The sequence below is a fragment of the Ciconia boyciana genome, chromosome 15 (assembly GCF_034638445.1).
Source record: "Ciconia boyciana chromosome 15, ASM3463844v1, whole genome shotgun sequence".
Classification (NCBI taxonomy): Eukaryota; Metazoa; Chordata; class Aves; order Ciconiiformes; family Ciconiidae; genus Ciconia; species Ciconia boyciana.
In genome coordinates this window covers 13,369,053-13,384,668 of record NC_132948.1, presented here as the reverse complement: position 1 = coordinate 13,384,668, position 15,616 = coordinate 13,369,053, and the positions used below count along the sequence as shown (strand labels likewise).

The window sequence follows — 15,616 nt, the reverse complement described above, 5'->3', positions numbered from 1 at the left end:
GAGGGGTACACCATCCTCCCCACCAGCTCCACTCACCCCAGAAAACAGCTATTCCGGTGTGGGCCAAGGCAGAAAGGGGCCGTAGCCGGGTGAGGGACACAAACTTACCATAGAGTTGCCAGATTCGGACTTTGTCCTCATAAGGTAGGTCATACTTCAGAGGATCCCCCACTGGACCTTGGTAGTAGGGTCTCATGATAGACTCTATGGCAGAGATGTGGGTCAGGCCAATGGCATGGCCAAACTCATGGACAGCTACAGCAAACAGGTCCATCCCATGGGTGTCTGGAAATAAAGACAAAATTGAAATAAAAGTCACGACATGCTGATTGTGTTTTGGGGGGTTGGGTGGGCTGTAAGAGAAGGTATAAGTATATGTTGGATACACAGGGAAAAAAAGCTTTGGAGTGGGTGAAGTTTGAAAATGAACTTTTTCTCCAGTTGGAAAAAGGAGACCGCAGCGTGTCACACGAAAATGGAAAGAAAGCCAGACATCAACCCGCAGTGTGAGTCCTCAGCCCCACAGAGGCTTGGGGATCACCCCGCGTATTCCCAGTCCACTGATGGCACCTGAGAAAGAGCCGGACAAACAGCTGAGACAGTGACCTCGCACGACCATCCATCGTCCCCACTACCTGGCGGTGCAGGAGCTGGGCCAGAGCCGTCGTCCTCTCTATCTCACATCTCCCCCGCAGCAGCTGCAGAGATAGAGATAGCAGAATACCAAATTTCTGCAGCCACTAGCCGGAAGCTCATCAACACCTGCGATAACGAGCAAAGCCACGTGCCGAGGAACCGGTGAGCGGCCGGCAGCGCCCGCCTGCCCGTGGTGCTCTGCTGGGCTTTCCTTGCCTGCACAATGCTGGCATCAGATGCTGCTGCCCCGGCCAAATCCACCGCGAACACCTTCCTGCACGCACACAAACACAGAGCTGTTCACCAGCTCGTCAGCCACCAACCCTGCTCATCTAACTGCTGCCCTGACAGGGAACGGCAGAAGGGGCAGGTGACCACGTCCAGCTTGTTTCCAGAGGACTTGCCCGTCTTCTTCCCTTCCACAGCTTCTGCTGGTGGGGCTGCAGCTCCGGGGTCTGCTCCTTTAGAAACTTTGATCCTCACACGCCACGCTGGGCATCAGGGAGACTTTACTGAACATTGATACCTCCTCTGATGATTTGTTTCCTCAGCTGGGCTCTCTCTACTCTATCCTCTTTTCCAAAATTTTCTTATTTGCAGTCCAACCCCTAGTGCCTCACACCGCACCCACACGCAGACCCATCCTTCTAACGAAGGGTGCTCTCCAGAGCTTCAGACTCAGGTCAGATCCCAACAGGGGTTAATCTCTGCTTCCAAGCCTCCACCACTGCTGCCAAAGCAAAGGGAGAGCTCCGCTCAGGAGCTGTACGGGACTGATCCTGCTCAGTCCATTCCCACCGCCCAGCTCTGGACTGGCTGGGCGAAGCACCCGTGCAATTGCTGCCTGCAGAGCAGTACCAGAGGACGGCAATGATTTTAAGTACAGTTCTTACAAAGATCACGATTGCAAGCCTTGTAATGAAAAGGCAGTGAGGTTGGAAAGCCGAGGTCTGCGCGGAGCTCAGGGGAGCCCCGCGTTCCCCGAGCCGTGCGCGGGGACAAAGGAGACGTCATGCAGAAGCGGCCATGGCTGATGCTGCGCAGTCCTTTGTGCTCCCCACCAGGCTGGAGGTGTTGGGGGGGATATTGTTGCTGAATTCTGCTTTTTCCTTGATGACTATTCTTTACAGTGTCTGTAAACAGCCGGGATTTTTATAACCTGTGCTGTTTTCCCCAGCTCTAGGAGAGAACAAGACATATGCTTTCTGACATTTTAATGCCAAACTGACAACCTTGGGGATATTTTTATATCACCTACCAAGTTGTTATTTTTGAATCACTAGGGAGAACAAAATAAATAAAAGATGAAGCTCAGATAGCTCCAAGACCTTCAAAATAGAGGGCAGCTTTCTCGCTGTCAGGCTCATCCCCTTGTCCCCCGGTGATGCTCGGAGAGATCCTCCCCACGGGGCCGCCAGCCCTGAGCCCGCTCCTCCACACGAGCCCGTTTCACAACGAGCGTTCCCAACCGCCAGCTATAAAATGGGCACCACTCCTTACTTCATCACATAACACATCTGCTACGGCAAGCTACCAGGCTTCAGCGCTTGCCTCTGCCCTGCACGTCTGCAAGGCAGAGCTGCTGCTTTTTTTTTCCTTCCCCATAAGACATCGGTTGGGTTTGCACAGCGTCATGAACCAAGGAACAGGTTGAATCCTGAAGAATCAGCCTGTCCAGACCTTTAGCCTTAACCCCAGACCTTCTCCAGCACATCTGGTGAACACTCCTGCCCATGAACACTCAGTGGGGATGGACGGGGTCAACCGGTGGGAAGGGAGGAGAGGGGTGGGGAGAAAGAAGGTATTAGCTGGTTTCAGAGAGGATGATTAGGTCTAAACAAAATCATTAAGCTGAGGCAGCAGGAGCCCGCTGGGAGCCTGCGGAGGAGGTGGCGTGACAAGTAAATTAGCAGCTGGCGACTGCAGAGGAGACGCTGTCGAAAAGCGCCCGACACGAAGGTTGGGGACCTGATCCCCACAGACAGCACGCTTGCTTCTGAAAGTCCCTCTGCTTATTAAAACTCTGCTCTAAGCAGATGAGATGAAATAAAAGAACAAAACTGTAACTTGTAACCATCCTGATGTCAGGTAATGGACACCAGATGGCAGGAAAAATCTAGCGTTCACGGGGAGCTTTTTCCCTGCAGACCACAGAGCCCTTTCCAGGCAGGTCAGCTAATAAATATGCTTTGAGAATAAGAAACCGGGGCATGTGGCAATGAAGCCACCCAAAAGACAGTGAAGTCAGAGAACACGGTCCCCATCCGAAAGCTCCAACAGCCGCACACCCAACCCGTGACCTTCCAGGTCCCAGAAGAGACGGGGACTGGGGGTGGGCAATGAGGAGCTCTGCAACTGCCCATACGATGGGGAGAAACAAGGAGATATCACTGGGGCTTCCAGGAACATAGAAGGTCCTCGATGCTGGCTGCTGTCGTTTCACTAGCAAGGCTGAATGGGGAACCAGAAGAAGGTGTTGGGACCTGCAAGCCCGGGGTGAAGGCGTAGCAGAGACTAAACCACTCTAGCCACCAGCGCAGAAGAGGGAAGCTGGGAGGACATGCATTTGGCTGCAGCTCTCCGCCCCGGCATACCTGATGATCGGAAGGTCCAATACTCATCGTCGTCAAAATGGGTGTCTCCTGCCGTGTGATGGTCTCCAGGGAAGAAAGCATGTGCCACCGTCCCACCAGGTCCATCAAAGGGATAGCCATCGTTGTGATCTGCCTTGGAGAAGTCTATCTGGATGTCGGCGTTGTTACCTGCCACTTCGTGGAAATTCAGTGGGGTAATGTCGCTCCAGACCTTCAGAGCGTAGTACATCAGGGCTCGGACTGTGTCGTGGCCCAGGTGGGACTCTTTTGGGAAGGTGCGAACTCTGAAAAAAAGAGCAAAAAAGAGGATAGGACAATAGCATGGAACCTTCGAGGACCACCAGGAAGGGCTCTGCAGGTGCCTGGTGTATCACAGAGCCTCGGTGAGGCCTCCAGAGCTCTCAGCGCACCTCCAAAGCGTGCCCACATGCTTTTTAGATGTGTGTTTAAGTCTCTGAATTACATCGGTTCCAGAGCTATGAGGATTTCAGCGACTGAGTTTGGGTCCTCTGGAAATACTGAGCTGGTCTTGCCCACCAGAGTGTGAAACACCCCGCGGGGGTGAAACAAAACCAGGATTTGAGCCCTGGTACCTCCCAATCCTGCCGTACCAGGTGGCAGTCAGCCTCAGAGCCACGCTTCACGCACAACCTGCTGTCAACGCCCAGGACTACTACCCTTGCCCAGCCTTGGAAATGCCAACGCCATGAGTCTCTTTCCAGCTCTTGCCCATTTCTTTTTTCAAGGTCCCTTTCAGATCTATCAACAATTATTTTCTCACCCCTTATTCGTTCCAAGTGCAACACAAATATGCAAAGATTATTGACTTCTGAAGCCTTTGCACCACACGCAGCCCCATAAGTTCTCCTGCAACAAACAGCAGGTCATTCCTCATTCTTATTACATGCACACGGAAATCCAGTACGGATTTGCTGCCTCCATATATTTCCCAGCATGTCTGCTGGAGGTATAAAATATACTCTGAAACAGTACACTGCCAGCAATCTCTGAGACTGCAATCCATAACAAGGAGGAAGAGGAAAAGATGCATTTTAGGTAAATCACATTCAAAATGCCTCCAGCCTATTGCTTGCAGGAGAGGGCTATCTGATGGAGCACTGTAGTTGAGAAGCTCTTGCCTTGCTTCTTGGTAGAAAAAGCATCGATGAGCGCGAGCTTACGCCACCGCTCCACACCCCACAGGGCTATGGCGGTTCCTCTGGATCAGCACGGCATCCCTCGGTCCCCAGCTCTGCCTCGCCCTGGAAGAGAAGCCAGGTGGGACGAGCCGTGTGCCGGCGTTTGCCCTGCAGCTGCGGGATTCAAACCTCCCTTTTGGTCTGAGCTGGAATGAAAAACCTCAATGTTTCCTGTAAAACCAAACCTTGAAAAAGAATTCCTAATATTGTTGATTTAATAGAGGAGGGGAAAAGACAAAGATACAACAAGGCACCTTGGCTTCTAAAAGAGTATGTTTAGATAATCTTTCATTGACAATTTTGACAAAAATAAACACACTCCAGGAAAATGTACTGTTGACTGAGTAATTATTGACAAAAACCAATTCTGCTGGAAAATTTCTGGCCCGCTCTACCCTGGTAATAATGGATACTTTATTTCTTGTGTACCAGCACACCAACCAAAGTGTTCATGAAATATTCATGGCTTGACAGATTTTTAAAAGCTGAAGCAACAATTATGATCACCTCACTTGCCCTCCTGCATAATATAGCTGGGAGAGCATCGCTCAGTATTACACCACCCCCCAGCACCAATGCGAAGTAACGGCCTGACTAAACCTCTAGAGATAATTAGAGCCGTCAGAAAGGGACGTCGCGTCACTCAAGCTCTTCCTACGAGTAGTGATTTGGGTACTGGGAGACACCATGGATCAGTGAAGGGGAGCAGGAGCGACTCACTGACTGAGGTTGGATGCTCTTGCTTTCCCAAATATTTGCATGTATCCCATGCCCTCGGAGACACGCAGCCCAAGGTGGGTACCACCTCCTGACCTGGGCACAACTAGTGAGGGTTAAATCCAGGACAGAACAAAAAGGGACTCATGAGTACAAGCAGAAATCTCACTAACAGTTTCTCTGAAGAGCTTGGGAACCCCATCCTCGAGATGGTGGGAATGGGAGGGGTCGATCAGGCAAAACACATCACAGCCTGATGAGCAAATATCGCTCATATCTACGCCTTTGCTATCCCTAAACTATTCTGGGCAGACAGACCTTAACTACTAAACCAAATGAGTTAGCATACGTGTAGCACCAGATAATTGTAGGACTTCAAACAAAACACTTGTAAAGAAGACAGCGTGGAGGGTACAAACAGTATAAGCATAGGCTTAGAAAAGACAATTTTCAGGCAATTTTTAATTTATAGAAGAGACTGTGGCTGGATGTAAACCTCTACGGTACAAAGAAAAGGTCACCTGGTTTCCAGATATTCCTTAACTAGGTGTCTTCATCTTCCACAACACTGCTCTGGACTTAGGTAAACCCTTCGCTGCTCCGATCCCTACTGGACAAGTCATCTTATGTGTAAAACACACCATGTTTAGTCCAGGAATTAGGACCTGTCTCCAAGATCTTGGTGCCTAGGGCATGGACTCAGATTTGGGGACATCACCTGCTCTTCCCTCAAGTCCCGCTCAAGCATGAGCTGCTTTCCTTTTCTTTCCCTGCCTTTCCAGCTGTAGAATGAGGATAATAAATCTGATCTCCCTTGTAAAAGGACAGTGGATGAAAAGCCCTGCCTAAAGAGACAAACATTATTAACATTCATCCCAACCCCTGACTCCAGAAACATTAGATTAAGGCAGAAACAGTATCAATACTTATTTTGCTTCTTATAAAAGGTCCTGCACCTCTGAGCTGACCCACATTTTATTAGCATGCTGCAGGTGTAAGTGAAAAATCCCCCATCCTTTATTCATTACCATCGTTATTTTTCAAGAGAATCCCACCAGGGCTTTTCAATTCGGCAGCTGATTTGATTGCCGGAGCTCTGCTAATTGTTTTCAATGAGATTAGGAGAAGCCTATTATGCTGATAGGATGTTCGTCGATGTTGGGTTACCCAGTTCCACTGAAAAGAAGGCACATTCCTAACATCATGCAGATGCACACAGGACTCAATAAGCTTCCTCCCACCTTGATTATTATTATTATTTGTAGTAAATGGTGCTTAGGTACTCAGCAGAGAGCAGCGCTCCTTCTTCGTGGATGTTAATCCCTCCTGAGACTCCCTTTACAGAGCTCCAGTCACGGGCAAAAGCCTGATGCGAGTAATTGGAGAGAAATCTCTCTCCTCCAGACAGCCCCTGCCAAGCCACCGGGAGGGTGACGAGGACCGGGCTGCTCAGTCCCCTCCGGCCACCCCACCAACGCGGCCCCAAGCCCCCCGCAAAGCCAAACGCTGGGCCACCCCGAGGAGCGTCCGTCCCTGCGGCCGATGAGCCTGCACAAGGCAACGCCAGCCGCACCGCTTGGACCGGCGGCTGCCCAGCGTACGTGGCTGTAAGCGGCACAACTGGATGCTGAGGAGAACGTCTCTGCTCTGCTTTTAGGGCTCGCCCAGGCGGCAGCACCGCCACGCAGACAAATGAAAGCTGACTTCCACCCCGCTGCTGCCGGTCCTTCACGTGTCCCCTGAGTCCCCTCCTGCGCTTGTCCCATCCCAAAGAGATTTTGGGTCCAAGCTGGTTAATAAGTAGAGGCCAGAGAAAGCTGATCTGCCTCTGGTGGCTATTGAGGGGCACCCACACCAATGGTTATTTTGATTTCTGGGTTCCTTTTTGGTTTTTGTCCTTCCAAAGACAAAAGTGGAAGAGTATTAGTGATGTATGAGAAATCAATTGCTGGTTAATGAAAGCACTCCTTCACCTTCTGCAGCCCTGAAGAAATATCCACAGAGAAATAAAATAAACGCTGATAACCTCCAAACACAGCAGGCTAAGGATTGCCTGATAAACCCAAATTGATTTTTCTGGCGGGGGGAGAGGGGACAGTTGAAAGGGTGGATGCTTGCTGCCGTGGCAAAGGTGCTTTCCCAGCCACCCGCAGCACAAGCCACGGCACGAGCCATGGCACGGCAGCCCCGATCCGGTGCCATCCCGACGCTGCCGCAACACCCCAACGCCACAAGAGGAAAGCAGTGAGGCTGTTTGCACCCTCCATCGCACCTCTCCCAGCACTCTGCAAAAATTACTGAATTTCTGGGTCACATTTTTGGGTGATAATCCTTCTCCTGCCCTTTAATACGCACACGACGCCAGGCGGCTCCCTGCAGCCCGGCAATGGGCGCTGGCACGGGAATAATCCATCCCGGGGAGAAGAGGTGGGTGAAATCGGACCTCGGGCTGCACGAGGAGCAGCCGCTCCGGAGGGGGCTGCCGGAGCAGGGCCACCGCGCTTCGCCGCCCACCCCAGCCATCGTGGCAGCTGCCCGCGCTCCGCTCCAGCTGCTCGGGGCTTTTCCTGTGAGGGTCCCACATGCCTGCGATGGGTGCGTTACGACAGCTCTAAAGCAGCTCCGCACCGGGGGGAGGCGTTCCTGCCCGCCTCGGGCATCCGTCACCCCCAGGCAACGGGGGGCACAGCTGCCTGGACCAGCTGGGCTTGGGCTGGGAGGTCCCCATGGTGGACGCCACCGATTAGAGGAGGAAAGCGGGAGGATCAGGTCCGTCGTGGCGATGGGAGCGTGGTACTGGGGGTTACCCCGGGTGCACACCTTTACCCAGCGGTACCTGCCCGGCAGCCGCCCCTCCGTGCCTCGGTAAATCCACATCTCGGCTCAGGCGGTGGCATACCTGTGCCACGGGTGGGCTCAGGATGCTCACAGCAATGGCGGGCAGCGACTGGCAGATGTCACTGCTCCCCTGCCGCTGCGTTTGCTCCAGCACCCCACGTCCTGAGCATCGCAGTTTCGAAGGCTGCAGCTTTGATGAAGTGGCACCAGGGACTCGTCCTTAACTAAAGATGGATGAAAGTCAGCTCAGTTCAGCACCAGGCTGAGATTTCAGCAAGAAAAAACCTGGAAAATTTAGAAAGCTGAGCTTCGGCGGCTTCCCCCTGCGCCAGAGAGTTCAAAGCACGCAGAGAGGGGGCACGGCCCTAACACTGCATTTCCCATGACCGCAAGGAGACAGCGAGCACCCGGGAAGAGACGGAGATGCCGGCTGTGAACCCCCCTTCTGCGGGGCATAACCAGAAGCAATAAAGCAAAATTAGCAAAAGACAAACCAGGCTGCAAAGGCGAGGGGGAACTCGCTGCAGGCAGCTCCCAGCGCCGAGGCCAGCAGAGGGCATCTGCAGCACGCCGCTCCCCGCGCCCCACTCCAGCCGCACCCCAGATCTATCCCACTGCCCCCCATCAGCTTACCGAGTGCCCTGGTACCTAGCTACAATGCAGAAAAAAAAAATATTAAAAAATCCCGTGAAAAGAAGATTTATATGCTGTAATATCCTGGAAACTTCCCACGGAGATGAGGCACAGAAGACTGTGTGTGTCTGATGCTGTACCGGGATGCTCTGAGGTCGTACTGGGATGCTCTGAGGCCGTACTGGGATGCTCTGAGGCTGTACCACAGGCTGTGCAGGATGCAGCCCGTACTGGTTTGCTCCCTGAGCCCTCCAGTCCCACAGGCTGGCTGTACTCAAGGGTAAAAAGAAGAAACCTGAGCAACCTGCAAGCCTATAAAATTTTGTTTGCCAAACGCTGCCGTCTCCATCAGTGCAGGTGCCTATCCCGACATCATCCTTTTGTACAGCTTATTAATAATAATAATAATAAATGGGTACAGCGTACCCATTTATTCCAGCTTTACAATTGTTCAGGTCTTTCTTTGATTTTTAAATGCATGGCATACTAGAATTTGGTTTTGTTTTCTTTTTTTAACATCTTCAATCAATGTATAAAAGGTAAGCATGTAAAACTTTACGTCTCTATTGGCAGATTTTCACGGCAGTTTCAAAAAAGCTATTTTAATCTCAAGTGCTGGATTTAAGTACTATGTCGGAGTTTCTATATTGCTGTAGCCTTCTGTTGGCTTATACAACCCCCAGTTATAAAATACAGCCCTTTCTTGAACAAAAGCCAAGATCTTGGAAAGGATCAAAGAATAAAAAGCAGAAATGAGTTTGTCAGGAGATGGATTTTTTTATGCCATACATATAAAATCGTCTCAGACCTAAGCCCCTTTTTATGGCAATCTTTGCTGCAGCATCACAGTTTCCAAGGGGGTGGGAGGCAGGGGGTGTCCCGGGGCTGTGTCCTCCAGAGCAGCCCGACCCCATTCCCCCTCCACATGCGGCTCCAGCCCGGGGCTGCGGACGCTGGGCCAGCCCAGCCGGAGTCCCGGAGGTACCTGCAGCACCGGGCTCCTGACCGCACCGCCCGGCCACCGCGCCTGCCCCGCCACGGGACGTAGCTCGGGTTTGTCCAGCCCAGCATTCCTCAGAGGAGCTGACGAGGTCAGGGCCCTGCACAAGCCATCCCCCCTGCACTGGCTCCGGCAGCTCGCAGGACACCAGGGCAGGTTTTATTGTTTCACCCAAAGGGATTTTTTCCTCTCTGAAAGATGAATTTTATTCCTCTTACCCATCAAGATGGGGCTGGTCGACAGGGGGACAGGCTGAGCTTTTATAGCATGAGTCACTTCGCTACGAGAAGCCGTCCATTAGCCAAAATTGTTTCTTACTGAAGCTGAGAATTCTTACTGAGAATTACGTTTCTCTTTTCCGAAAATAAGGTCTCAGCGGAATGTGCTGGAACACAGACCAAATCCCTGGTAAGGCCACAGTTTCAACACGTGTCAACAGGGGCAGCCAAGTCGAGATTTCTTACTGCAGTGGGAGGTGGACTCGCTCTAGGGACCATGTCAGGATCAAAGAGAAGCTTATTATTGAGAAGGAGATCTCTCCATACCATCCACATGCCTTTTCAGGATAGTACGAGCATCTCGTGGTGCTCACCTTTCTTCAGCAGTTCTTGCAGGAACAATTGCTACAGCACACGGTGTTCAACGGAGGAAGAATGGGTCCCAAAAAGCACAAGTCTTGGTGGGACAGGGATCAGCTTGTTTGCCCACCCTCACTTGCAGCGTGACTGCAGGGGGCTCTGGAGGTTGGACCTGAACTCCTGCCTGTCGCAGGTTCAGACGGACCCTCACGTGTCGCTTCCTGGCATCAAGGGAAAAATACTCCCCTGTGGCAAGGGCTAGGAGAAAAAAAGTGACTCACCCAGAAAATGCTCCCAACCCTTGGGCTCAGGTGGGGCAAGAGAAGAAGCCCGATCTGTGCTGAGCCAAGTCTGTGGCAGTTGCTTCAGAGAGCACAAAGTCCCAGTGAACTCAAGAGATATGATGGTCTAACCGCTGCACTGCAGGAAAAAGCTCCCAGCTAATCCGCTGGCCAAATCCACACCGTCCCCAGCTGATGGCCAGAAGGTCAAGGCTGGGACTGGCAGGAGAAGAGTTTAAATAAATAGTCTGTGGGGTCCTGGGAGCACGGAGGGACACGTTTTAGCACATCACCCTGAAACTCATCACTAAGCCATATTTAGCCCAGGTCCGCGTGGGATCAGCCCTTCGCTGCCATGTTGCAATAGGGGAGGATGGATTCCTACCTCCAAGACAAGTTCCTTTTGCTCCACTTGGTGACAGCCTGCGCAAATCGCTTCCTCCTGGTCTCCGTGTTGGCGAGGTCGGGCAGAGAGCAGCGAGGGGTCTTCATCAGCTCCAGCGTGGCTTCATCTAGGGTTAGGAAAAAAAATAATAGAAATCATGGGAACGGTGGGCTAGGAAATCCCGGGGGGGACAGGGAGACGGGAAGGGAAGTGCCGAGGATGCAACAGCAGAGCAAAAGGCGATGCCTGAGAGCCCGCTGGAGCACGGCACTGGCCCCAGCATCACCTGTGGTGACACCCATGGGGCGCTGAGCCCACTTCGTGCCGCGCTGCACCCCCCAACAGCGGCAATTCATGCTGAAAGCCTCTTTCTCCAAAGCGGCCACCAGCTGGGGCTGCCAGGAGGTAAGGGGAGAGGACACCCCACGGCCGGGGGCTTCGGCACTAGCTCTGCTGTTGGCATCAACGGACAGTTTTACTGATTTCAGGAGAAAATGCAGCAGGTTACCTCTTGCATGACACTTTACAGACCTCGAAAACTTGTGTGGAAAACCACCTGTGGCTAGCTTTGATTATATTTTAAAAAAATAATTTTTTATTTATTCTGTTTTATTCTCTCTTGCTGAATTTCCCATTATTCCCCTGGCAAAGCAGAGAGATGTTCACATGTAAGTAAACTATATCTCTGTTCAGCTAGGAGCTCATTTGGAAAATGTTCATATTCCTTCTTATTTATTTTTAAAACGGAATGAAAGCTTAAAGCCCCTATTCTCATCTGCTGAAAGGCAGACAAGTTGTTCGTTCACCTGTTTTTCGTGCTGGCTTTACTTCTTTACTTAAACACTTTGTTTTCAGGCACAAACCCGCATCCGTGACCTGCCCCGGGCAGCCCCCAGGCCCGTTTCAAACACCCCCTCCAAAAATGAAAATGCAAATGCCTTCGAAAGGCTGTCCTTGCTCCCGGGCCTCCTGCAGCTTGTGATAAGGTGGAACAGAAATCATTGCAGGCGTTCAATTACGAGCAGAGAGGGAAAGTCCCAGCGATGGGATGCAGGCAGTGGCTGCTCAGGCAGCAGCTGCTCTGGGGGACAGGCGGAGGGCGGCCGGGGTGCCGGGATGGACAGACCGACCTGCTAATTAGCAGCTTCTTGTTAATTCTGTCCCGAGCAGCGGAAGCAAGCTGGCCACGCGACGGGAGGTCACTGCCGCGCGTCAGGGAGGGAGGGGAGGAGAGCAGACGGGCGCGCTTCCAAGGGCCGGGATAATGCTGGCTTTCTCCTTCCCTCAATGAGGACATTGAGAGGAGTGACCCCGGCCATGCCAGGGAACTTGTCTCACTTCAGCCTGGCCTTGGACTGCTCTCTCCCAGCCAGATGTGGCCACCACATCAGGCAGAAGCCACCCATCGCCCTGTCCCACTGGCCACCGGAGCTGCCAGGGAGGGTGATGGGCTCTCAGCTGGCCGGGGGCAACCGGGGGGTGCCCAGAGCCGCCACGGCTTGGCGGGAGCCGAGGAGACCCTGGCCAGCTCTGCGGGCACCCGGTGGCTCTACGCGAGGAGACCGTGGCCAGCTCTGCGGGCACCCGGTGGCTCTACGCGAGGAGACCCTGGCCAGCTCTGCGGGCACCCGGTGGCTCTACGCGAGGAGACCCTGGCCAGCTCTGCGGGCACCCGGTGGCTCTACGCGAGGAGACCCTGGCCAGCTCTGCGGGCACCCGGTGGCTCTACGCGAGGAGACCCTGGCCAGCTCTGCGGGCACCCGGTGGCTCTACGTGAGGAGACCCTGGCCAGCTCTGCGGGCACCCGGTGGCTCTATGCGCTGCGGGCAGGAGCGAGCAGCGCTGGGGTGATGCGACACCATCTTCCTCCCTCCCCTGCGCTGTGCCCCAGCGGTGAAGAAACCAGAGTATCTACACATACAAATTGGGAGGCTTAATCAGGATTTTTGTTCAACTCAATGGGATGCTGCAATTAAGGCTTTGAACAGGACAACCTATCAGCCTTAGTTTCTCTGTCTTTTTTTTTTTCTTGTCTTTTTTCTTCTTTTTTTTTTTTTTTTTTTGAGCACACCAAGAGCTATTTTAAGCACGACAGGAACCCCAAGGGTGTGTAGGTCTGGTGAAATAATTGCTTGCCTCAGGTTCTTGAAAGCACAAGGCAACAAAGCACCTGAGCCATGTAATTACTCCTACAGCTGCAAACTGGGCTGTATGTTAGACCCGCATGAGCTTTTCCTGGAGATGACGCTACTCCAAACTCAGTGCCAAGTCCCTCTCCTCCCCAGATCTGCAAGGAGCCGTCCCTGCATCCCTCTGCACTGGAGAGAGGAGGGCTCACGGGCCACTGACCTAGGACCCCCGTTGCCTCAAGCCCCCCGAACCGCTGCATGGCGGTGATGGCCTTGGTGAGCTCCTCCTGCGTCTGCAGTTGGCCTGTGACGGGATCCGGAGGAGGCAGGTACCCAAATTTTGTCAGCCAGTCCTGTGAAACAAGGAGAAGGGGGGATGAGAAAAGGAAGTGAAAGAAATATAGACACAGGAAAAGATGCTCCGAGGGTCCCATCCGTTCCGCTTGAAAATACTTTTCCCATTTACGTGTTTATACCCGGCTTCCCCATCGAACTGCGTGGTCCCTGCTAACAAATGGATGTGTCAGGATGGATCTGTACACATCACTTCAGTAACGGGATCCGGCAACCTTCACGCATTCCAAGGGTGGCATCTAATTTTCCCACCTGGCTGCAGACCATCTTTGATAGTGGCAGCAGCCCCAGCCCGAGGGTCACACGGTTCTCCCCTCGGACGCTGGCAGCTCTTAGGGGAAACTTGTTGCAGAGCTGAGTGCAAGGAGAGGGGAACAAAATGGCCCATCATGAGGGCTAGGCAACGCCACCTCCATCGGGACCTCACTTCCAGTGGGAGTCCACGGGGGTCTTGGGGAGGGTCCCGATGGAGGAGCCTCACTGACCTCTGGCCAAGGCTGCAGAGCAGCTGGGTTTTGCCCACCTTTGTCTCGGTCGGACCTCTCTGACCATATGTGCTGTGCTTTAAACTTTCTGCTGTCCCCCGTGGGCACCGCAGTAAGGTCACAGCTTCCCACGAGGGGTGAGAGGAGGGGACCTTTCCTCCTCTCTGCTGGCACAGGGAACACCTCTGTGGCCGAGCGCCCTTTGCAAGTCCCCCTATGTCCCCATGCCGGCACGAGCGGGCTGTACCCGCTCTAGTGGTCCCTTCAGCCATCCTGCTGCAACGCCATCAAACTGCTGTGATGTTAATCAACCTGCTGCAACCTCCTGCTGCTGTCCAGTCCAGGCATGGCCAGGGTGGCTGAGCTTTGGGACAACAATGCATTAAGGATGCAAACAGCTTGGCAGAGACTCCCTTCACCTGGAGGAGACGAGCTGGGACACGGCGATGAGGACAACCTTGCAGTCCAAGTCCCCTCCAGGCACCCTGATGGCTTGAGGGTGGCTTGTTTTACCTTGACCTTCACAACTTCAGGATTTTGATTGGAAACAAACCCAACCATGAAGGCTCTGACCCCCTCCCCATGAGCCGCGCAGTCATCCGAGACCCATGGTGGATGACCTCAGCATTGACAAAAGCCCGAGCCCTCTGGAGAAAACCACCATGGAGATGTAACACGCCAAGCCGCTTCCTCGGAGACCACCACGGGACCTCAGCTTGGGCCCTTCTCACCAGTTCCCAGGCACTGCAGCTGCAAACTCTCGGCTTCCAGGAATGCAAACGCTGCCCCAGTGAGACCCGGCGGTTTCCCAGCGGTGCCATCACCCTCCCTGTCCTACCGGGGACAGGGAGCAGAGGAAAACCCTGCAACAGCCTTCCCCTAAAATTTGGCCAACGTTGAAAAGTCACTCCTGGTGACTGATGGCCCTTGTCATTTTAAAAAAATATACATAAATAGATTTTTTTAAAAAACACTGAAGAACGTTGGGTTTCTTAACTTTGGATTATTTGTTCGAGGGGATAAATCGTCAGAGCCGTGCTCACCCCAGCAGCACCAGAGATGCCAGGACTGGCTTGATGGTGAAGCTGAAACCTCAGTCATCCACAGCCCCCCACAGGACTGACTGATTTATTTAAGGAAAGAAATAAATGGCTTTCCTCTCTGTGCCCTGGTTTAACCATCTCCCCACCAGTTGCCTGAAAGCATTCAGAGCCAGGCGTGGGTATCTCTACCACCAGAAAGCAGCGGGGACCTGAGAAAAACCCACGCGTCCCTCTTTGCCAAAGCCTAAGCAAGCATGGCCACGTGCCAGCGATCCCCCTGCCACGGGAGCCTCATTAAACCCAAGACCACTATTTGATAGGAATTTGTCTTTCAAAGGACAATACGTTTTTATGAAGATCTTTCTCTTCCTCTTTTCAGCCTAAAACGGATGAAAAAAATTCCATAAATCTCATTCTTACAACGGCTTTTTAAATGTCTCATGAATTATCTTTCTAAATCCTTTCTTACCTTCCTTCTCGCTCCCCTCCCCTACCTCGGCAGAAGGATCGGTGAAGAATAATAATACTGCATGCAGGGAATGCCATAAACACCTACCCTCTATTTTCTTTATCTGTATCAAAGAAACATTAAGCTATTGAGCCTCTTGAAGACTGATATCGATCTAGACTTCCACTGCGGTCAATACGCCACAAATTTATTGTGGTCAGATTAGTGCCAGAAGTCGGTGCCTGCTTATCGCTACAATCGGAATGTCTCAGCTCAGTGTCACCTGCAGCGGCCAC

At 52.7% G+C, this 15,616-nt stretch overlaps 1 protein-coding gene across 2 annotated transcripts in view; it reads right to left on the bottom strand.

Annotated features, from left to right (window-relative positions):
- MMP17 (matrix metallopeptidase 17) overlaps positions 1-15,616 on the bottom strand; it is a 69,847-nt gene that overhangs the window by 12,071 nt on the left and 42,160 nt on the right. For both annotated transcript variants that reach the window (XM_072879926.1, XM_072879925.1), the window contains exons 2-5: positions 13,211-13,343; positions 10,862-10,988; positions 3,231-3,514; positions 109-285 (exon numbers count right to left, since the gene is read on the bottom strand). In XM_072879926.1, the coding sequence (XP_072736027.1) occupies positions 109-285; positions 3,231-3,514; positions 10,862-10,988; positions 13,211-13,343 (721 nt within the window). The remainder of the gene's footprint in view (positions 1-108; positions 286-3,230; positions 3,515-10,861; positions 10,989-13,210; positions 13,344-15,616) is intronic.